A 24,213-nucleotide genomic window follows, 5' to 3' on the forward strand; every position below is an offset into this window, starting at 1 on the left:
GGATCTGTGAAGCAATTGTGCTATCCACAATGCTACCGTGCTGCCCTTAAGAACAAATAAATCTACACTATATTATTTTCCCGTAATCCATGTACCTATCCAACAGCTGCTTGAAGGTCCCTAATGTTTCCGACTCAACTACTTCCACAGGCAGTGCATTCCATGCCCCCACTACTCTCTGGGTAAAGAACCTACCTCTGATATCCCTCCTATATCTTCCACCTTTCACCTTAAATTTATGTCCCCTTGTAATGGTGTGTTCCACCTGGGGAAAAAGTCTCTGACTGTCTACTCTATCTATTCCCCTGATCATCTTATAAACCTCTATCAAGTCGCCCCTCATCCTTCTCCGCTCTAATGAGAAAAGGCCTAGCACCCTCAACCTTTCCTCGTAAGACCTACTCTCCATTCCAGGCAACATCCTGGTAAATCTTCTTTGCACCTTTTCCAGAGCTTCCACATCCTTCCTAAAATGAGGCGACCAGAACTGTACACAGTACTCCAAATGTGGCCTTACCAAAGTTTTGTACAGCTGCATCATCACCTCACGGCTCTTAAATTCAATCCCTCTGTTAATGAACGCGAGCACACCATAGGCCTTCTTCACAGCTCTATCCACTTGAGTGGCAACTTTCAAAGATGTATGAACATAGACCCCAAGGTCTCTCTGCTCCTCCACAATGCCAAGAACTCTACCGTTAACCTTGTATTCCGCATTCATATTTGTCCTTCCAAAATGGACAACCTCACACTTTTCAGGGTTAAACTCCATCTGCCACTTCTCAGCCCAGCTCTGCATCCTATCTATGTCTCTTTGCAGCCGACAACAGCCCTCCTTACTATCCACAACTCCACCAATCTTCGTACGTCTGCAAATTTACTGACCCACCCTTCAACTCCCTCATCCAAGTCATTAATGAAAATCACAAACAGCAGAGGACCCAGAACTGATCCCTGCGCCGCATAAAACCCACATTGTCCCAGTTCGGGGCGTAGACTTTGACCAGCAGCACCCTCTCCCCTTGCAGCTTACCACTTACCATTACGTACCTGCTGCCATTGTCTGCCACAAAGCGCGACGCCTCGAACGACACCCTCTTTCCCACCAAGATTGTCACCCCCCGATTTTTGGCATCAAGCCCCGAATGAAACACCCGGCCTACCCACCCCTTCCTCAATCTGACCTGGTCTGCCACCTTCAGGTGTGTCTCCTGGAGCATGACCACATGCGCCTTTAGCCCCTTCAGGTGCGCGAACACCCAGGCCCGCTTAACCGGCCTGTTCAGTCCCCTTACGTTCCAGGTTATCAGCCGGATCAGGGGGCTACCAGCCCCCCTCCCCCGCCGACTAGCCATAACCCCTCCTCGGCCAGCCACGCGCCCGCGTCCCACGCCCGGCCCGTTCCCCACGGCGGCAGACCCCCAGACCAATCCTCTCTACTCGCTCCAGCTCCCCCTTGACCATACCAGCAGCAACCCCCCCAGCTAGGAACCCTCCTAGTGGCATTGCTCCCCCCATTGCACTCCCGCAAGTCAGCTGACTCCTGCTGACCCCGGCCGCTCCCGCCCTCTCCTTCGACTCCTCCCATTGTGGGACTTCCCCTCCACCTCCATTACCCACCAGCAGGCCGTCCGCCTCCCCCTTCCATCCCAAGCACGGGACAAAACACGCGCTTCCTTGCCCCGGCCCCGCCTCCTCCAGCCTTCAGCGCGGGAAGAAGCCCGCGCTTTCCACCTGCCCGGCCCCGCCGCCTCTGGCGCAGTTCCTTTTACAGGCCCAGTCCCCTCACCCCCGACTCGGGCCTCCCCCTCCTCTGCGGGGCCCCATCCCCCCTACCGGCCATCCACCCCCTACTCCGTTTACTTGCCCCCCTCCAAGAGCCCACCCGACAGACCCAACCAAAACAGTGCCCAACCCACCCTAACCACCCACACCGAACCAAAAGTAAACAAGAACAAAGAACCCCCCCCTCAAAATGTAACACAACAACAACAATCCCCGACCATCCACACGCCCGACCCCCCATCCCGACCCTCAATTTGTGTCCAGCTTCTGGGCCTGAACAAAGGCCCACGCCTCCTCCGGGGACTCGAAATAATGGTGCCGGTCCATGTAGGTGACCTACAGTCGCGCCGGCTGCAACATGCCAAACTTCACCCCCTTCCTGTGCAGCACCGCCTTCGTCCAGTTGTACCCGGCCCTCTTCTTCGCAACCTCCGCGCTCCAGTCCTGATATATTCGAACCTCCGCGTTCTCCCACCTGCTGTTCCTCTCTTTCTTGGCCCACCTGAGTACGCACTCCCGATCAGCGAACCGATGAAACCGCACCAGCACCGCCCGCGGCGGCTCGTTAGCCTTGGACCTCCTCGCCAGCACTCTATGGGCCCCTTCCAGCTCCAGGGCCCCCTGGAAGGACCTCCTCCCATCAGCGAGCTTAACATGGTGATCACATAGGCCCCCACGTCCAACCCCTCCAGCCCCTCCAGGAGGCCCAGAATCCACAGATTCTTCCGCCTCGACCGATTCTCCATCTCCTCGAACCGTTCCTGCCATCTCTTGTGGAGCGCCTCGTGCGCCTCCACCTTTACCGCTAGGCCCAAGATCTCGTCCTCGTTATCTGAGATCTTTTGTCGGACCTCGCAGATCGCCACCCCCTGGGCCGCCTGGGTCTCCAGCAGCTTATCAATAGAAGCCTTCATCAGCTCCAGCAGGTCCGCTTTGAGCTCCCTGAAGCAGCGCTGGATAACCTCCTGCTGCTCCTGCGCCCACTACATCCATGCTGCCTGGTCCCCGCCTGCCGCCATCTTGCTCTTCTTCCCTCGCACTTTCTTTGGCTACACCACCACTTTTTTAGTCACCCCGCTCCTGGTCCAAGCCATACATTGTCGGGGGAATGTTGCAGTCTTCTTCCCACACCGGGAAATGTCGAAAAAATGCCGTTGGGGGCTCTGAAAAGAGCCCAAAAGTCCGTTCCAAGAGGGAACTGCCGAACGTGCGGCTTAGCTCCGCATAGCCGCAACCGGAAGTCGATATAACAGAGATATGGTTAGAAGGTGATCGTGACTGGGAATTGAATATTCAATGTTATTTTACATTTCAAAGGACAGGGAGAAAGGAAAAGGTGGTGGGGTAGCTCTGTTAACAAAGCATGAGATCAGTACAGTAGTGGGAAATGATCAAGAGTTTCTTATAACTCTTATGTTCCAGAATCAACCAAAGAGCAGGCTATATTAGACCTTATAATATGTAATAAGACAATAGCGGATATTTAAGGAGATATTTCATAACTCTCAGCAGAGATCTTTCCATTGAGAAAGAAAGACTCAATGAGAAGGATGTACCATCAGTGATTAACTCAGGAAGTTAAAGATGGTATCAAATTAAAAGGAAAAGTGTACGATGCTGCAAAGATTAGTGATAGATCAGAAGGCAGCACGGTAGCACACGTGGCTAGCACTGTGGCTTCACAGCTCCAGGGTCCCAGGTTCGATTCCCCGCTGGGTCACTGTCTGTGCGGAGTCTGCACGTTCTCCCCGTGTCTGTGTGGGTTTCCTCCGGGTGCTCTGGTTTCCTCCCACAGTCCAAAGACATGCAGGTTAGGTGGATTGGCCATGATAAATTGCCCTTCGTGTCCAAAAACGTTAGGAGGGTTTATTGGGTTACAGGGATGGGGTGGAAGTGAGGGCGTACATGGGTCGGTGCAGACTCGATGGGCCGAAAGGCCTCCTTCTGCACTGTATGGTCTATGTTCTATGTTCAGAAGATTGGGACATTTTTAGAAATCAACAACAAAAAATGTAGGAATTAGAGGATGAGAATAAACTGGCAAGGAATAAAAACGCAGATAGCAGGAGTTTCTATGGACGGGATTTACCATGCAACCCATCACACGTTTCGCTGTGGTGGGAGGTGGCCCACCGTGGGCCAGCAGCAGGATCTTCTGGTTCCTCCCACTGCTGTCAATGGGGTTTCCCATTGAGTGCACCCCTCGGCTCGCCGCTGTGAAACCCACAGCGGAGGTGCAAGGCTGGCGGGACCAGAAGATCCCGCTGGCGTGACAGGTCTGGCCTACAAATATATAAAAAGCAAATGAGTAGCTATACTGACCATTGGTCCACGAGAGGGTGAGACTGGAGAATTAACAATGGGAAACAAGGAAACAGCAGAGACTTTGAACAAATATTTAGCATCGGCCTTCACAGTGGAGGACACAAAAAACATCCCAAGAATAGTCGAGAATCTAGAAGCAAATGGGAGGGAGGTGTGACATTAAGAGATAATGTGATACTATATTGCAACACCAGATGGAGCTGGGGAGCAGACCTATAAAAGGGAATGCCTCTCAGACTTCTGGGAAAGAGAGTGTAGAGGAGAGTGTAAAGAGTGTAGGAGAGAGCAGAGTACAGTTTAAGACAGAGTACATGAACAAGTATTAGTGTAGTATAGATTGTAGTTGAATAAGTGGTCGAGCTGTATATTATGTAGTGTAATAAATGTTAGCTTTGTTGTGGAACTTAGTGTTCACAAAGACCACACAAGCTATGACATAAGAAACACAAAGAACACCACAGGAAGAACTTTAAAAAATTGCAATCACTAGAGAGAAATACTAAGAAAACTAATGGGACTGAAGACTGATAAGTTCCTGGACCCGATGGCCTGTATCCTACAGACTTAAACAAAGTGGCGGCAGGGACAATGGACGCATTGGTTGTAGTGTTCGAAAATTCCCTAGATTCTGAAGAAGTCCCAGTGGATTCGAAAACTACAAATGTAACACCTCATTCACGTAAGAAGGGAGATAGAAAGCAGCAAACTATAGGCTGTTTAGCTGAACATCTTTCACTGGGAAAATTCTAGATTCAATTATTAAGGTAATAGTAATAGGACATTTAGAAAATCTCGATACAATCAGAGTCAACATGGTTTTGTTGAAAGGATAATTATGTTTGTCAAATGTATTGAAGTTCTTTGAGGATTTAGCAAGCAAAGTGGAGAAAGGGGAACCAGTTGCTGTATATTTGGGCTTTCAAAAGGCATTCAATAAGGTGCCATGTAAAAGGTTACTACAAAAGATAAAAGCTTATGTTGTTGAGGGTGTTACATTAGCATGGAAAGAGGATTGGCGGACTAGCATGAAACAGGGAGTCGAGATAAATGAGTCATTTTCAGGTTGGCAAAGTGTATTAGTGGAGCACCGCAGGAATCAGTGCTGGGGTCTCAACTACTTATGAGCCATATTAATGACTTGGATGAAGGGTATTGCAGCCAAATTTGCTTAATGTGCAAAATATTAGAAAAGTCAATTAGGGGGACAATACAAAAGTCTGCAGAATTTTATGGATGGGTTAATTCAGTGATGAATAATGTGGGGAAAATGCAGAGAGACTGCAGAATGCAGAGGGATCTGGGTAACCTTGTATATGAATTGCAAAACATTAGCATGTAGGTATTAAAGTAATTAGGAAGGCAAATGGAATTTTGGCCTTTACTGCAAGGGGCATGGAGCATAAAAGTAGGGAAATGTTGTTATAATGGGGCATCTAGAGTTTTGTATTGTATTGTGAATAGGTTTGGTCTCCTTATTTAAGGGGGTATATATACGTACCTTGGAAGGGTCACTGTGCTCATTCCTGGGATGAACGGGTTGTCTTTGAGGAAAGGTTGAGCAAGTTGGACAAGATGCGCAAGATGGCGCCGGAGCGTGGCAACTCTCTGCGAGCTCTCCCTAACAGATCCACTTTTTACTTACCTTACAATTGTTCTAATCTTTTAAAATGTAATTGTAAGACTAACATTGTTACTAAACTCTCTCTTTTATCTTTTCACCCGATGCCGGTGTTATGTAGTTACATTGTGTACATTGTGTACCTGGTGTTGCCCTATTATGTATTTTCTTTTATTTCATTTTCTTTTCATGTACTTAATGATCTGTTGAGCTGCTCGCAGAAAAATACTCTTCACTGTACCTCGGTACACGTGACAATAAACAGAATCCGAATCCGAAGTTGGGTCTACACTCACTGGAGAGGTGATCTTATGACACAAAAGATTCTGAGGGGGCTCACCTTGGTAGATGCCCTCTCAGGGGGGAATTTGGGGGGGGGGGGCTCCATTTAAAAATAAGGGGGGCTCCCAATAAAAACGGACGAGGAGAAATTTCTTCTCTCAGAGGGTCATTAATGTTTGGGACTCTCTTCAACAGAGCGCAGTCGAGGCTGGGTCACTGTATATATTCAAGGCAGAGTTATACAGGTTCTTTATCACCAAGGGACTCAAGGGTTGGGGCTGGGGGAAATATATGGAGAGTGGAGTTAAGGCCACAATCATATCAGCCACAAACTTATTGAATGGCAGAGCAGGTTCAAGGGGCCAAGCGGCCGGCTGCTGCCCCTGTATCTTCTGTTCGTATGACTTTATCATTTTATCCGCATTGCATCCATTCAAAGACCTTCCGACTGACAGAAATACTGCCTAACATCCGTGTGGAAAGTGAATAGATTGCTCCATAGTGAAACATCAAATTACCCACTCTCCTTACTGACAGGTGGGCAGATTTATTACCATGTCTGTGAATGGCTTGTGTACTCCGCCCCCACTCTCTTGCACTTAAAACAGAGCACCGTCAAACTTACTGTGAGCTTTCCTCAAGAGCTTGGACCTTCTCCATTAAACTGACTAAACTAGAAGTCAATTACAAGTGCATCAACTGTCTCAATATCGCCCATCAACCACCTGGAAAGACTGTGGGTCACGCATCAGAGATGGTAAATTGACTTGAGGATTAGGAAAGCACAGCTATGCCTTTTGCTGGGAGTACAAACCTCACCTCATATGAAGAAACCTTTGCCCTGTTAGCGGAATTATGATGCAATGCTCACATGTACATTGAGAGACACACTTGCAGTCACTCAAGACACAATAAGAGGAATAGAGAGCTTACCCTGTAAAGCAGCATATGCTTTTTCTAGTGATGTTATTCGTCTGGGTGCTTGAATGTGGAGAGAGAACAAGAGAACGTGTGAGAATCAATTTCAGTTCCAAGCACAGAAAAACAAAATGCAGCACCTCGTATTTTACTCCTGGTTAAATGAGGTCTATCCATTTATTCAAACTCCAGACCGGTATAAAGTGAGGACCAGTCTCACTCAGTTGAATATTACACGCCTGAGGTGATTGTCCCTTTGACGGCAACACACCACCTCACGATATTTAACCATTGTCAAAGGGGGGGGCCCATTGGTCAATCCTGATAAACCTAAATTGGTTCCTGAAGTTCGTCTTCCCTGAGATGGTATGCCTCGCTGCCACCGTGATGCTCCAAATATGATTTCAACTCACCCATTTAGGATGAGTGCTTTGGAATAATCCAAGATCATGACTTTTCCAATGGGGAGTCAGATCAACATGTATGGATTGTAGGAATGGACTTAGTGCTGTCACTGCAGAGCATGACACATCATAGGTTTTGCAGGTCAATAGAAAGACAGATACAATAATCCCATTCCCCTGACTTTTCCCCAGCCCCACATATTTTGAGTACTTTATTGGGCGGGTAATCGGATGGTTGTCCGTGCCACGTGACACCGATGCACATGATATTCTGATCATATTAATTATGTTACCCACGCTGTTCACTGGCTACCCGGCTGTGGCGGGAATGGGTATTGGACGGATATTGTGTACCACTTAAAGGCTGTCGCACCTCTTAAAGAGGCGATGCATTCTGGCTACATACACTAGAGAGCCACTTCTGTTTGAATGGCTGGTGAAACGCGGTTGAGGGTACACCAAAGCTCTCCACCAGCTGCTGCCTTGGAGGCCCTAAGCAGTGAACAGGAGGAATGACATCCGTTTCTTGCTCCACCCCAGCCCAGGGGCAGGAAACCCTTCATGGCGTCAACTCAGGAGACAATGAGAAGAGTGTGTCAATGGCAGGATCATTGCACCCAGGACATTGCTGCAATGTCACAAAAAATGTAATCATCTAACTGGAAGTGAGAATATTTCTCTCAACTCACGGATCCACCACTTAACACTCTCATTAACAGCAATGCCAATCACCCTCCAACAATCACTGCATCACACTTTACTACAAATACTTTTCCTCATGCTCTCGCATTCACTACGCTGACAGCCCTCACTCACCTACATCTCACAGACGAGCAGCTATTCTACCACAACAGCCAACAATCTCCAAACAGCTCACAGGACCCTCATTAACACAGGCTTGTTTGTTTTGAAGGGGAAGGTGGCATGGAAGGTAGGGCAGCAGCCTGGGATTAGAGGAGGAAGAGTCCACCCTCACGCCCTCAAAGCCAGCATAGAAAGGGTCAGAGTTGAGCCTGTAACTATGTAACATTTTGCACTTCTGTAACATAGCAAATAGCCCCAAAGCACTTTGGGGATGGAATGCTGGCAAACAAAATTTGACATGAGCCACATAATGTGATATTGGACCAGATTTCTGCAGACTTTTAAAAGTGGTGGGTGGGACGCAGACCCGTAGGTCCCACCCCATTTCCGACAGATCCCATTTTTGCCACCAGGCGAAAGAAGCAAGAGTAACTCTCACATGAGAGAAACCAGAACGCAGCAGATTCAAAGAGATCCCAGTTTCACCATAGCAAGGGGGGGCTACAAATTTATGGAGGCGTCATAAAGGCTCATGAAAGTCAGAGAAACAGACTGCATGTTGAAAAAATATTCCAGCAGTCACAAAAGCTGTTTGTTCACATTACCCCAAGGCCTATCACTATTATCATTATTACCATTTAGCTGCTTTCCACACCTTACAATTATCCCAGCAGGGGGGTCCTAAGATTAATGTCTGATTGACACCTCAAAAAGATTATTGAAGGTTTTGATGTGGGACTAAAAGTCAGTTTGTTATATAAGGGATTAAGTACTTGCAGGGTTTTTTAAGTTTTGAATGGGCCTCCATAAATGTGAGGATATTTGAAACTATTGTAAAGACTGTAATAGATACTTAGACTTTTATTTTACTTCATCTCAACCTGCTTTCTAAGGCCTGCCCCTGGTAGATATGGGTTAGTTGGCATGGAGAGTGTAAGAGCAAAAGGGTTGTGAGTGAACGGAATGGGTTGGCATGGGGTTGAGAAGGGGCCTTGGGGTGTGTGGGAGCATGAGTTGGCATGGAGCGCAGGATGAACCATTAGGGGTGGGTGGGGGCATGGGTTGGCATAGATGGTGCATGGTGAGTGGGTGTGAGGTGGTCGGGTGCATGGGTTGAGGACTAGAGGGCTTAATATTCAACACAAGTGGGACTAATGCCCGAGGAACTATACTGGGTATTGTCAAAAGCCCTCCTCAGTGCGGCTGCCTCCGATCTGCGTCAAGGGGTGGCGGGCTCAACTCCATCCCATATCTGCCCACCCAGAGCGGAAATTGGGTCTGACAGAGGCAGGTACAGCAAGCTGGGTAATTTTGTGATACGTGCTGCCCGCCTCAGTGGCGGAAATCTGGCACATTAAATCAAAGCGGTTTTAAGGAGAATCTTTAGGAGTAAAGAGAGGTGGAGAAGCTGAGAGACTGAGGGAAGAAATTCGAGAACTTGGGGAACTGAAATATTTATTGTGCGTTTCACAACGAGGGCATTCCAAAATCTTTCACAGCCAATGAAGTAACTTCCGCGTGTGGTCACTGTCGGGATGCAGGAAAACAGTTCAGACGTTTTTTTGCCAAAGCGTCATAGATCTGAAAGTGTGACCCTACCTTCTTCTTTTCGTTGAGGGTTTCCAGCATTTTCTGGTTTTATTTCAGATTTCCAGTCGTATTTTGGCTTCTGAGGATCTTGAAATTCTTTTGGTGGGGCACAGGCATCCAGCGGTACTGGGTGAGGATAGGATTGATGAGAGTGCAGGCCTTGTGGGAAACGCAGAGTTGTGGATTAGCTGAATGCGTAGAGGGTGGAAGCAGAGAGGCCAGTGAGGAGGGCTTTGGAAAAATCAATCTTCAAGTTGAAGACGGCATGGGCCTTTAATGTGGTCCATAACACGTGTAGTTCTGAAGGGGCTAGCTACCTTGCACTATTGGACATGGTGGCCAGTCCCATGCCCAATGTACACTGCGTCTGGCAATGTGGCCTGGAAGCACTTCTATCATTTAGAGGCTGTGGGCAGATTGTCTGGAAGGCTGATCAATGACCTTTCATGCAAATTAGAAACATTTTGTAGACCGTTCTTAGCTTCTAACAGAGTTCCTTAAAGCAGCCTCTTTTTCCTAAATAATAAACTGCAGCCATTGCCTGCTGCTTATTTTTGCACTTTAAAAAATGGAGTTTTTGCACTTTAAAAACTCAGAGCTTCGAGTTGTTTCTCAGCCTGTCCTTCAGCACAAAAGGGCTTTGATCTCTTTAATCATCTCCTTAAAACTGTTTCCATCGCCCAGTGGTTTCATACTGCAATGTGTGCGTGGGCATTGCATGGTTTTTACAGGGTTGAGGAGATGGGAGAAGGAGGAATCTCGAAGGAGGGGTTGGTGGTGGAGGTATCCCAGAGGTAGTGCCTGTGGTGAGGAGAAGGCGTGACACCCCCGGTTAATTGGCATCTTCTGTGCCGATTTAGGTTTTGTCTTTTTGTTGCCCGTTCGTACAGGCCCTAACACTTTCTAACTGGAATTGCTGGAAGGCACTTCCATGTGGGGACAATAAATCCCTGAAGAAACTATCACGGAACTGGGATCAGCCCCGCAGCCGCACTGACAAAGCACATCCAGGTCAGGGATGTATCAGTAGCTGTCAGGGTAACCTGTGAACTCTGAACTCAGTGTCCTTCCAAGCCATATCTGAAAAGTTTCCAACCTCAGTTGCCATATTTGCACGGGCGATTTACCCCCAAAAAAAACACAATATGACCCTGCGGTATAACTCTGATCAAGAACCAGATGGCATATATATCCAATCACAGGTCACTCAGTCACAGTGGGCAGAAAGGCTACTACATTCAGTCACTTTAGCCCCTGAACCTTTCAATTTATTAGCTATTCCAACAAGCACCATGTAGCTTGATCAAATAAACGACTATGGCCAATGTCCATGGTTCTACTTTGTGACGGTGAATATAGCACCTTTCCTCCCCAACTATCTCATGGTGCCCCATCTCAAATCAAATGCTGAGGCACTTTGCTATTCTAATTATAACAAGTGTTATTGGTCCTAACAGTGTAGTGTCGGGCTGTACAGTGTGTTAACCTCTGGATTTCCCCCTTGAAAATGAAATGAAATGAAAATCGCTTATTGTCACAAGTAGGCTTCAAATGAAGTTACTGTGAAAAGCCCCTAGTCGCCACATTCCGGCGCCTGTTCGGGGAGGCTGTTACGGGAATTGAACCGTGCTGCTGGCCTGCCTTGGTCTGCTTTCAAAGCCAGCGATTTAGCCCTGTGCTAAACAGCCCCTTGAGCAGGTATACTCAGTGGGCTTTCCAATTTCGAACTGCGTCCTGTGTCTAGGTGTTTCCCCAGGGGGAGGGCGAGGAGAGATGGTTTAACTGTTCACTATCTGTGGGGTTGGAAGTGGTCCAGGGCCTTGACTGGCCGGTTCAGTTGATAGCCCTGCGCCTCAAGGTTTTGAGGTGGTAACTGCTTTAATCTAAACCTTCGCTGCATTCAGTAGAGCAAGGCAGCAAAGCTGTTGCTTCAACCGGAGAGACGTCTCCTTCACCCACGCCAGCTCCTGCCATTATTCAGTTGCTGGGCTAGCTCAGCACAGCACACTTGCAGAGCCCACATCACAGCCAGTGAGAGATGGTGCTCTGCTGCCCAGTGGAGCAGAGCTCATGACACCTCCACAGAGAGATGCTGGAGGTTTGATTTTGAGTTTTACTTTGTCCATCTTGTATCATTGGCGGACTGTACTCACACTGATCAGGGCCCCATGCCAGGTTCTTATCTATGGTTGACACAGGCAGGTAATAAACAGATCAGTGATGCTGCCAGCTCTCTCTCTCCTACATGGCACTCAGGCAGAAGGTGAATTTTATGAATTTGTGCTCCCGGTGGGAATCTTCACCCAGCAGGAGTGTGCACTGGGAATTTGGGAATGGGAATTTCTAAAGATCTCCTTGCTCTGCGTTCCTGGGATGAAGTCCTACTTGTTGACATGAACCAAAGAGGGAGAGCTGGCAACATATCCGATCCTCCAGTCACCTGCTGAGGTCCCATTCCTGAACACCAAGGGTATCACTTTACCACAGCCCCTCTGAGTGGAGGGCAAAGTGCCCTTGTGACAGCTACGACCATGCAAGTTTAAAATACAGGAGAAGGAATTAATGTTCGGAAGTTATTATTTATGTAAAAAAATATCCTTACCAGGTTTGGGGATGAGTCCTTGGAAAGGCCTGCAAAATGACAAAAGGATACAGGTTTTAGAAGATTGCAATGTCTCTAATCAGAATATAGTGTTTCAAGGCCTATGGTTTCCCCAGTGTACATAGAATATAAGAAATAGGGGCAAGAGCAGAGCTAAGCCATTCAGCTGTTTGAACCAGGTCTGCCATTCAATAAGATTAAGGCTGAGCCTCAACTACGCCTTCCTGCACTATCCATATTATCCCTCAATATCCTTAGCCTATCTTATACTCCAATAGCTTTGCAATAGAGACTAAGGGTCTAACCCTAACCCTAACTCTTCTTATTGCAATTATACACAGCCTTGGAGTACTGCGTCACAGTTGTTGCCTTCTTACCTAAAGAAATATATACTTCTTCGAGAGTGAGTGTAACAAAGATTCACCAGGCTGATTCCTGGGATAAAGGAATTATCCTGTAAAGAGAGATTGAGGAGACTAGGCCTATCTTCCCTGGAAGTTAGGCCTCAGTGAATGTTCCCAAACTTCTTTAAAAGGGTAATAATATTCTTGAATTGAAGGAACGCTGACTGTTGTGGGTAAGTGGAGCCGCTGGAGGGTTCAGGTTCACTATAAGCAAAGCCACAAGAGGACAAGGCCACAAAAGCTAATGCTAAGAGTATGAAATGAAGTGTTAAGTAATGGGTTAAGAGACATTCCAATTAGTTGTCTCATTTATGTTAAGTATCCAATAATTGACACTGATAATGTAAAGAGTCTTCAGGTGGCCTTTGTGTCAGGTGATGTGATGTTAGAGTTTTGTGCAGAGTCTGAAGTAAATTAAAGGTGTTTGTGGAAAAGGAGCAGAACCTTTGACTCTTTATACAACAGCAGTTAAACGTCTAACAAATGGGAGCAGAGGACTGTTGCTGTGCAAATGTGAAGAGTTGAAAGATACAACTTTTCCAGACCAAACGAAGGAGTGAAAAAAACCAAAACAGACATATGGCTGAACCTAGGATAAAGATGGCCGGATATGACTACCCCCCCTTATTTTCTGAAAGGGGATCGTGCGACCAATGGAGAAGTGCAGTAGTTATGTGGACTAAGGTAACTGCTTTGGGAAAGAGAAAACAAGGTATGGCATTGGCTCTTTCTCTACCATATGGCAGTAAAATCCGAAACAAAGTGCTTTCTGAGCTGGAATTGGAAAAGTTAGACTCAGAAGAAGGTCTGGAGACTCTATTACGTTATATGGATAAGATTTATTAAAAGGATGACTTGTTAAGTGCATATGAAGCATGGTCGGATTTTGATAGGTTCCGGAAAATCGAGGAATTCTCCATGGAAGACTATATAATGGAATTTGGCAGACTATATAAAAGGCTGCAGAAACACAACCTGGAATTTCCAGTCTGTCTTGGCCTTTAAATTACTTGACTGTGCTAGAGTGAGCAACATGGATAGGCTCCTGGTTTTGACAGGAATTCAGTTTGCGGATAAGGATACCGTATTCGATCAGGTGACAGAAGCTTTAAAAAGGTTTCTGGGGAAATATTCGATTCCGATGGCCCTGATGACCCAAATAGGTCAGTCTGCAATAAAGCAGAATATGGGAGACACATTACTAACAGGATGGCGAAATTGTATGGCTACAAACAGGTTTCAAGACCATAGAAGGAGATCGGGACCCGGAAAATATGAAGCCAGAAACCCAGTTAGAATCTACAATAGGAAGGTGAACCCCAGAAATGCGCGGGGTATGATAAATCAATGTTTTTGATGCGACTCTCAATACCATTATGGTTTCAACTGTCCAACACGTTATAATAGAGTGTTTGAAGCGATATATGACACGGAAGAGTCATAAGAGGAAAAAGATAGTGACCAGAAAGAAGGCATTGTCCTATTGACAAGCAGTTTTACGCCGGTAATGAGGGTGTTGATTGCAGAATCCTTCAATTGTGCTGTATTGGACAGTGGCTGCACATCTACTGTGTGTGGAATTGACTGGTTAAAATGTTACCTGGACTCCTTGAATGCTGAAAATCGTAACAAGGTTAAGGAATTTAAAAGTTGCACAAGTTTCAGGTTTGGGGATGGTAATACTCTGAAGTTGCTGAAAAGAGTGGTGATCCCTTGCAATATTGTCGGAGTGAATCATTTCATTAGCACGGGTGTTGTATCAAGTGAGATACCTTTGCTTCTGAGCGGACCGTCGATGAAGACAGCACACATGAAACTGGATATGGAACAGGATAAGGCAACAGTTTTTGGAAAGACAGTGGACTTACAATTTACAGTCGGGACACTATTGTATTCCATTACTGACAAATAATATTTCAAGTACAGTTGTTAAGGATGTGTTAATGGCAGTTGAAAATGGGACTTTAGCTGATAAAAAGCTTGTTGTATTAAAACTGCACAGGCAATTTGCGCATCTGGCTCCTCGGAGGCTGAAAAATTTATTAAAGGATGCAGGGGTAAGGGATGAAGACTATACTAAACTGATAGAACATGTTTGTGATCGCTGTGAAGTTTGTAGGAAGTACAGAAGGACACCAGCACGACTGATAGTAACCCTACCTTTGGCCAGGGATTTTTTTTTATAAACAATTTTACTGAGGTATTTTTGGCATATAAAACAATGACATTGTATAGTACTGTACAAAAACCACAACTCCATTCTCGCAAAGACCTGCCTAAATCGCCCCCTACTCGACTCCACCCTAGGCACCCCCCCCCCCCCCCCCCCCCCGCCCCCCTACTGACGATCAATTCTCTGCGAAGAAGTCAATGAATGGCTGCCACCTCCGGGCGAACCCGATAGTGAACCTCTCAATGCGAACATAACTTTCTCTAGACCAAGAAAGCTCGCCACGTCCGATAGCCATACTTCAGTCTTCGGGGGCCTTGAGTCCCTCCATGCCAACAGTATTCGTCGCCGGGCTACCAGGGAAGCAAAGGCCAAGACGTCGGCCTCCTTCTCCTCCTGGACTCCCGGGTCCTCCGACACCCCAAAGATTGCGACCTCAGGAGTCATTACCACTCCAGTTTTCAAAACCCAGGACATGATGACCGCGAATCCCTGCCAGTACCCCCTGAGTTTAGGGCATGCCCAGAACATGTGCGCGTGATTAGCCGGCCCACCGACGCATCTAGCACACTTGTCCTCCAGCCCAAAGAACTTACTCATCCGGGCCACCGTCATGTGGGCCCGGTGCACGACCTTAAACTGGATCAAACTGAGCCTGGCGCATGTTGCGGTCATGTTTACTCTGCTCAGAGCTTCTGCCCAAATACCGTCCCCACGAAGCAGCCTCCATCCACTCCCAAACCGACCCCATACCCACCATCCATTTCCTTATCATTGCTATGTTGGCCGCCCAGTAGTAGTTGCTGAAATTCGGCAACGCCAGCCCCCCTTCCCCTCTGTTCCTTTCGAGCATCACCTTTCTCACCCGCGGGGACTTCCCCGCCCATACAAATCCCAGGATAATTTTATTTAGCCTCTTAAAGAAGGACCTCGGGATGAAAATGGGGAGACACTGAAATCTGAACAAGAATCTCGGGAGAATCGTCATCTTAACAGTCTGCACCCTCCCCGCTAGTGACAGCGGGAGCGCATCTAACTCCGAAGCTCCTCCCTCATTCGTTCCACCAGTCGGGACAGGTTGAGCTTATGCAACTTGCCCCAGTCTCGTGCCACCTGTATCCCCAAGTATCTGAAGCTTTCTCCTACCAACCTGAACGGCAATCCCTTCAGCCTACTCTCCTGCCCCCTCGCCTGAATTACGAACAACTCACTCTTAGCCATATTCAATTTATAGCATGAAAACCAGCCAAATTCCTTCAGGGTTTCCATGATACCATCCATCCCAACCATTAGGTCCAATACGTATAACAGCAGGTCATCCGCGTATAACGAGACTTTATGTTCCAAAGAACTTACTCCCCCCCCGGACCAGCCCTTTCCAGTCCTTTGAAGCTCTCAGAGCAATTGCCAGGGGCTCTGTGGCCAGCGCGAACAGGGGAGAGAGGGCAACCCTGTCTTGTCCCGCGGTGCAGTCTGAATTAATCGGATGTCATCCTATTCGTCCTTACACTAGCCTCTGGGGCCTGATATAACAGCCTGACCCAGTCAATGAACCCTTCCCCGACCCCAAACCGTCCCAGCACCTCCCACAGATAGTCCCACTCGACCCGGTCAAAAGCCTTATCCGCATCCATAGCTACCACTATCTCTGCCTCCCTGCTCTCCGGGGGCATCATAATCACATTCAGCAGCCTTCTTAGATTGGCCACCAGTTGCCTACCCTTTATATACCCGGTTTGGTCCTCCGCGATTACGTCCGGTATGCAGTCCTCAATTCTAGTCGGCAAGATCTTGGCCAATAACTTAGCGTCTATGTTGATCAAAGACATCGGCCTGTAAGACCCACAAGCCTCCGGGTCTTAACCCCGTTTCAGAATAAGCGAAATAGTGGCCAGCGACATCGTCGGGGTTAGAACCCCTCCGTCTCTTGCCTCGTTAAAAACCCTGACCAGCACCGCGGTGCCCCACTATCTCGGCAAACTTTTTGTAAAACTCCACCGGATACCCATCCGGCCCCGGGGCTTTATCCGACTGCATGACCTTCAGGCCCCCTAATACCTCTTCGATCCTGACCAGGGCCCCCAGTCCGTCTACCAACCCCCTACCCAGTCTTGGGAAGGTCAGTCCGTCCAGGAATTGCCTCATCCCCTCCGGTCACCGGGGGGGTTCCGAAGTGTACAGTGATGTGTTAAGTGAGTTGGTTCAACGTTGACTGCAACTGGATGCAGTGAAACTAGAAACAGGCTTCTGACACAGGAGATGGTCCAACACTGTTTTATTGAATTTGCTGATTGCTGTACATAGTCTGCTGTGAGTTGACACTCTATCAATCTAACTGATAACCTCCTACTGGCTTGACCAGACTAGCTCTCTACCACATGGAGATGGTGCTCACTGGCTTGTGCACTCTAACTTCTCAGTAGCTGTGTCCTGTGAGAGAGAGAGCGAGAGAGAGAGCGAGAGAGAGTCTTAATGCCCTGTGGGCTTTATAGCGGTGGTGTCCTGTCTGATGATTGGTTGTTCTGTGTCGTGTGTGTTCATTGGTTATCCTGTGTGTCAATCACTGCCTGTCTGCATCACATTAGATACATGAGTGGATATTATGACATACAGCTTACTATAAAAGTCCCTAAATACCTTGTTCAGCCCTGCCGGGTCCCCACCAGATTTCCCTCCCCATCCGCTATCCTTCCTATCTCCCTAGCCACTTCTCTCTTCCTAGTTGTTGTGCGAGCATTCTGCTGGCCTTCTCTCCATGCTCATATATCACGCATTTTGCCTTTCTAAGTTGCTCTACGGCCTTGCCTGTAGTCAGCACCCCGAACCCGGCCTGCAGCCTCTGTCGTTACCTGAGTAACTCTGGCCTCGGGGACCCCGCATAGCTCCTGTCCGTCCGTAAAATTTCTTTAATCAGTCGGTCCGTCTCTGCCCTGTCTGTCCTGTCCCTATGAGCCCGGATTGAGATCAGCTCCCCTCTCACCACTGCCTTCAGCGCCTCCCAGAGCACCGCTGCTGAGACTTCTCCGGTACCATTTACCTGCAGGTAATTCTGCATGCATCTCCTGAGTCTCTCACACACCGCCTCGTCCGCTAGCAATCCAACTTCCAGCCTCCTTTGTGGGCGCTGGAAGCTATCCTTACAAATCTGTAGGTCCACCCAGTGCGGAGCATGGTCCGATATGGCAATTGCCGAATATTCTGCCCCCACCATCCCGGCCAACAAGTCCCTACTTATGAGAAAGAAATCAATTTGTGAATACACCTTGCGTACGTGGGAGTAGTACGAAAACTCCCTCGCCGACGGCCGGCTAAATCTCCACGGGTCAGCTCCCCCCATTTGCTCCATGAACCCTCTCAGTTCCTTTGCCATCGCTGGAAACCTGCCTGATTTTGAACATGACCGGTCCAGGCTCGGGTCCAGGTGTTAAAGTTCCCACCCATGATCAGTTTGTGCGAGTCCAAGTCGGGGATCTTCCCTAGCATCCTCCTGATAAAATCCACATTGTTCCAATTAGGGGCATACACACTAACCAAGACTACTCTCACCCCTTCGATCTTACCCCTAACCATAACAAATCTGCCGCCCCCATCCGCAACTGTACCCTCCGCCTCAAATTGAACCCTTTTATTAATCAGGATCGTAACCCCCCTAGTCTTACTGTCGAGCCCCGAATGAAAGACCTGACTAACCCAGCCCTTCCTTAGCCTAACCTGGTCTGCCACTTTCAGGTGGGTGCGTCTCCTGCAGCATGACTACGTCCGCCTTCAGGACCCGCAAATGCGCGAACACACGCACGTTTATCCCTCTAACATTCCAGGTGATCAGCCTGGTTGGGGGGCAATTCGCCCCCCCCCTTTGCCGATCAGCCATCCCCTTTCCTTGGCCAGCCCCCAAGCCATGTGTCGCGCATCATCTGGCCGGCTCCACCCATGACCTTCTCACTGTTGCCATGTCCAATTTCCATCCTCGTCAGTAGATCAACTCCCCCCCCCCCCCCCCCCCCCCTCCAGCAACACCATCCTACCACCTAACCCCTGCTCTAATTTAACTATATGAACAACCCCCACCTGGCTTCCATTGACTAGCCCACCCAGCTACCCTGGTAGCTCCCAGCTTCAGCGCCAGCACGTCTCTCACCCATTGTTCCCTGGCTCCCCTCCCCCTGGCCCATCCATACCACTTCTCCAAACCAGCCCTGCTTAAACAAAAACTCTATACAAGTCAGAAACATCCCCAACAATAGTGCAATTTAAACCAAACAAATAGGGAAGAAATACCAGTCACTCTCAGCCCTTCCCCTCCAAACACAGAAAAAGATTGCAAAAACAAAATTCCCCCGAAACCCCCATCATAACCGCACCTTTTTAAACTTTTATTTTTTATATTTTCCCCCTACCAAAACTCCAACCAAACAAGAAACCCAAAAAGGAAACAGTCAAGGAAACCCCGAAAGAGAACAAGAAAAGAACACATCGCAACCAAAATACATCAACCTAAAAAAGGTCGGACAAACACCCGAAAAGAACAGACCCAAGCATGCAGGCGTCTCAAAACGAGAGAGAAACAAAATAGACTGAAAAGTTCCACCATGAGTCCAAGAATCCTCAGCTCAGGGCCAGCCCATGCTTCTTAACAAAGTCCATCGCCTCCTCGGGTTCCTTGAAATAGTGGTGCTGGTTCTCGTACGTAACCCACAGTCGCGCCGGAAAAAGCAGCCCGAACTTCACTTTGTTCTTGTACAAAATCTCCTTCACCTGCCTATAGCCTCCCCTCCTCCTGGCTACCTCAGTACGCAGGTCTTGGTAAACACGCAGGGTGCTATTGTCCCAAGTACAGCTTTGTGTGCTCTTGGCCCATTGCAGAACCTGCTCTTTGTCCAGGTACCTGTGGAACTGGACCACTATCGCTCGTGCGTGACCCCCTCGTCGCGGCTGCCTCACCTGCACTCTGTGTGCCCTATCCACCACCGGCGGGCGAGGGAACACCTCGTTCCCCAGTAGCTTCTGAAACATATTCTCCACATACGCGGCAGCGTCCAGCCCCTCAGCCCCCTCTGGGAGGCCAACGATTCTTACATTCTGCTGGCGAGATCTGTTATCCAGGTCCTCCAGCCTTTCAAGGAGCATCTTTTGCTGATCCCTCAACCTCCGAATGTCCATGTCCGCCACCGTTTGAATGTCGGCCTGCTCCTCCACCGTCTTCTGCAGCTTCTGGAGCTTCTCAGCCTGATCATCCAGCCTTTTTTCCACTCAGTCAATCGACTTCTGGAGCGGCTCCAAATTATCGTGCTTCAGAGCTACAAAGCTCGTAAACTTAAATTAAAATAATTAATTAATTAGTGATGGCTGGTCAGGTGATGTGCTCGAGCTGCTTGATGTGGGAGCTGGCAGATCCCATTGCGAGCTGCAGCGACCACATCTGCAGTAAGTGTTGGCTGCTCGAAGAGCTCCGGCTCAGAGTTGATGAGCTGGAGTCTGAGCTTCAAACACTGAGGCACATCCGGGAGGGGGAGACTTACCTGGACACTGTGTTTCAGGAGGCAGTCACACCTGTCAGAGTACGTAGTTTAAATCCTGCCAGTGGCCAGGGACAGCAGGGTGTGACTGCAAGTCAGGCAGGTAAAGGGAACCAGCAGTCAGGAACTCAGGAGCCTCAGCCCTTGACCCTGTCCAACAGGTATGAGGCACTTGCTCCCTGTGTGGATGGCGAACAGGGCTGCAGGAAGGATGAGTCAGCTGACCAGGGCACCATGGTTCAGCAGGCCATTCAAGGGGAGGGAGTAAATAGGCAAGTTGTAGTTGTAGGGGATTCTATTATCAGGGGGATAGATAGTATCCTTTGTGAGCAGAGTCCCGCATGGTATGTTGCCTGCCCGGTGCTAGGGTGTGGGACATCTCTGACCGGCTTGAAAGGATACTGGAGTGGGAGGGGGAGGATCCAGTTGTTGTGGTCCATGTCAGTACCAACAACATAGGCAAGTCTAGAAAAGAGGACCTGTTTAGAGATTATAAAGAGCTAGGATTCAAATTAAAAAACAGGTCCTCAAGGGTCATAATCTCCGGATTACTGCCCGAGCCACGTGCAAATTGGCATAGGGAGGCAAGAATAAGGAAAGTTAACACGTGGCTGAAAGAGTGGTGTAGCAAAGAGGGGTTCCTTTTCATGGGACACTGGCATCAGTTTTGGGACAGGGGGGACCTATACCGTTGGGATGGCCTCCACCTGAACCGAGCTGGGACCAGTGTTCTGGCGAAAAGAGTAAATAGGGTGGTCAATAGGACTTTCAACTAGAGATTGGGGGGGGGGGGGGGGGGGGGGGGGGGGGGGGGGGGGGGGGGTGGGGGGGGGGGAAGGGAAAGTCAGGGAACCAAGAGGTGAAGTAATCAGTGGGAAGCGTAGCTGCTTAGGAATACAAAAAAGCACGAAAAGACAGAACTCAGGAGAGGTTACGATAGTCCCCATCCCACAAAATATGACAGTGTATGGAAAGGCTCAGTAAACCAAGGTCTACCACACTAAGAAAACAAAAAGGGACGGTCAATAGAGAATTAAAGGTGCTATATTTAAATGCGCGCAGTGTACGGAACAAGGTAGATGAGCTTGTGGCCCAGATTGTGACTGGCAGGTATGATGTGGTAGGCATCACAGAGACGTGGTTGCAGGGGGTTCAGGACTGGCATTTAAACATCCAGGGATTCACAACCTATCGAAAAGACAGAGAGGTGGGCAGAGGGGGCGGGGTTGCCTTGTTAATTAGGAATGAAATTAAATCAATAGCACTAAACGACATAGGGTCAGATGATGTGGAGTCTGTGTGGGTAGAGTTGAGGAACCACAAAGGCAAAAAAACCATAATGGGAGTTATGTACAGGCCTCCTAACAGTGGTCAGGACCAGGGGCACAAAATGCACCACGAAATAGAAAGTGCATGTCAGAAAGGCAAGGTCACAGTGATCATGGGGGACTTCAATATGCAGGTGGACTGGGTAAATAATGCTGCCAGTGGACCCAAGGAAAGGGAATTAATTGAATGTTTACAGGAGGGCTTTTTGGAACAGCTTGTGATGGAGCCCACGAGGGGACAGGCCATTCTGGACTTAATGTTATGTAATGAGCCAGACTTGATTAAAGATCTTAAATTAAGGGAACACTTAGGAGGCAGTGATCATAATATGGTAGAATTCAATCTCCAATTTGAAAGAAAGAAGGTAGAATCAGATGTAAAGATGTTACAGTTAAATAAAGAAAACTACAGGGGCATGAGGGAGGAACTGACGAAAATCGACTGGGAGCACAGCCTAGTGGGAAAGACAGTAGAACAGCAATGGCAGGAGTTTCTGGGAGTAATTGAGGACACAGTACAGAGGTTCATCCCAAAGAAAAGAAAGGTTCTCAGAGGGGGGATTAGGCAGCCATGGCTGACAAAGGAAGTTAGGGAATGCATCAAAGCAAAAGAGAAAGCCTATAATGTGGCAAAGAGTAGTGGGAAGTCAGTAGATTGGGAAGGCTACAAAAACAAACAGAGGATAACAAAGAGAGAAATAAGGAAAGAGAGGATCAAATATGAAGGTAGGCTAGCCAGTAACATTAGGAATGATAGTAAAAGTTTCTTTAAATACATTTTTTAAAAACGGGAGGCAAAAGTAGACATTGGGCCGCTCCAAAATGATGCTGGTAATCTAGTGATGGGAGACAAGGAAATAGCTGAGGAACTAAATAAGTACTTTGCGTCAGTCTTCACAGTAGAAGACATGAGTAATATCCCAACAATTCAGGAGAGTCAGGGGGCAGAGTTGAATATGGTAGCCATCACAAAGGAGAAAGTGCTAGAGAAACTAAGAGGTCTAAAAATTGATAAATCTCCGGGCCCAGATGGACTACATCCTAGAGTTCTAAAGGAGATAACTGAAGAAATAGTGGAGGCGTTAGTTATGATCTTTCAAAAGTCACTGGAGTCAGGGAAAGTCCCAGAGGATTGGAAAATCGCTGTTGTAACCCCCCTGTTCAAGAAGGGAACAAGGAAAAAGATGGAAAATTATAGGCCAATTAGCCTAACCTCGGTTGTTGGCAAGATTCTATAATCCATTGTTGAGGATGATATTTCTAAATTCTTGGAAGTGCAGGGTCGGCTTAGGACAAGTCAGCATGGATTTAGTAAGGGGAGGTCGTGCCTTTCAAACCTGTTAGAGTTCTTTGAAGAGATAACAAATAGGTTAGGCCAAGGAGAGCCAATGGATGTTATCTATCTTGACTTCCAAAGGGCCTTTGATAAGGTGCCTCACGGGAGACTGCTGAGTAAAATAAGGGCCCATGGTATTCGAGGCAAGGTACTAACATAGATTGACGATTGGCTGTCAGGCAGAAGGCAGAGAGTTGGGATAAAAGGTTCTTTTTCGGAATGGCAACTGGTGACGAGTGGTGTCCCGCAGGGTTCAGTGTTGGGGCCACAGCTGTTCTCTTTATATATTAACGATCTAGATGACGGGACTGGGGACATTCTGGCTAAGTTTGCCGATGATACAAAGATAGGTGGAGGGGCAGGTAGTATTGAGGAGGTGGGGAGGCTGCAGAAAGATTTAGACAGTTTAGGAGAGTGGGCCAAGAAATGGCTGATGAAATTCAACGTGGGCAAGTGCGAGGTCTTGCACTTTGGAAAAAAGAATAGAGGCATGGACTATTTTCTCAATGGTGACAAAATTCATAATGCTGAAGTGCAAAGGGACTTGGGAGTCCTAGTCCAGGATTCTCTAAAGGTAAACTTGCAGGTTGAGTCCGTAATTAAGAAAGCAAATGCAATGTTGTCATTTATCTCAAGAGGCTTGGAATATAAAAGCAGGGATATACTTCTGAAGCTTTATAAAGCATTAGTTAGGCCCCATTCAGAATACTGTGAGCAATTTTGGGTCCCACACCTCAGGAAGGACATACTGGCACTGGAGCGGGTCCAGCGAAGATTTACACGGATGATCCCAGGAATGGTAGGCCTAACATACGATGAACGTCTGAGGATCCTGGGATTATATTCATTGGAGTTTACGAGGTTGATGGGAGATCTAATAGAAACTTACAAGGTAATGAATGGCTTAGATAGGGTGGATGTAGGGAAGTTGTTTCCATTAGCAGGGGAGACTAGGACCCGGGGGCACAGCCTTAGAATAAAAGGGAGTCACTTTAGAACAGAGATGAGGAGAAATCTCTTCAGCCAGAGAGTGGTGGGTCTGTGGAATTCATTGCCACAGAGGGCGGTGGAGGCCGGGACGTTGAGTGTCTTTAAGACAGAAGTTAATAAATTCTTGATTTCTCAAGGAAT

The 24,213-nt window shown here is 47.9% G+C and overlaps 1 protein-coding gene across 11 annotated transcripts in view; it reads right to left on the reverse strand.

Annotated features, from left to right (window-relative positions):
* The window catches only part of gtf2ird1 (GTF2I repeat domain containing 1), a 322,923-nt gene that overhangs the window by 44,435 nt on the left and 254,275 nt on the right, over positions 1-24,213 (reverse strand). For 10 of the 11 annotated variants that reach the window (XM_072469282.1, XM_072469285.1, XM_072469287.1 and 7 more), the window contains 3 exons: positions 12,329-12,357; positions 9,736-9,885; positions 6,944-6,991 (listed from right to left, as the gene is read on the reverse strand). In XM_072469282.1, coding sequence (XP_072325383.1) covers positions 6,944-6,991; positions 9,736-9,885; positions 12,329-12,357 — 227 coding nt within the window. The remainder of the gene's footprint in view (positions 1-6,943; positions 6,992-9,735; positions 9,886-12,328; positions 12,358-24,213) is intronic. The other variant, XM_072469290.1, reaches the window with a different exon arrangement.

Source organism: Scyliorhinus torazame, chromosome 12, assembly GCF_047496885.1.
Source record: "Scyliorhinus torazame isolate Kashiwa2021f chromosome 12, sScyTor2.1, whole genome shotgun sequence".
Taxonomy (NCBI): Eukaryota; Metazoa; Chordata; class Chondrichthyes; order Carcharhiniformes; family Scyliorhinidae; genus Scyliorhinus; species Scyliorhinus torazame.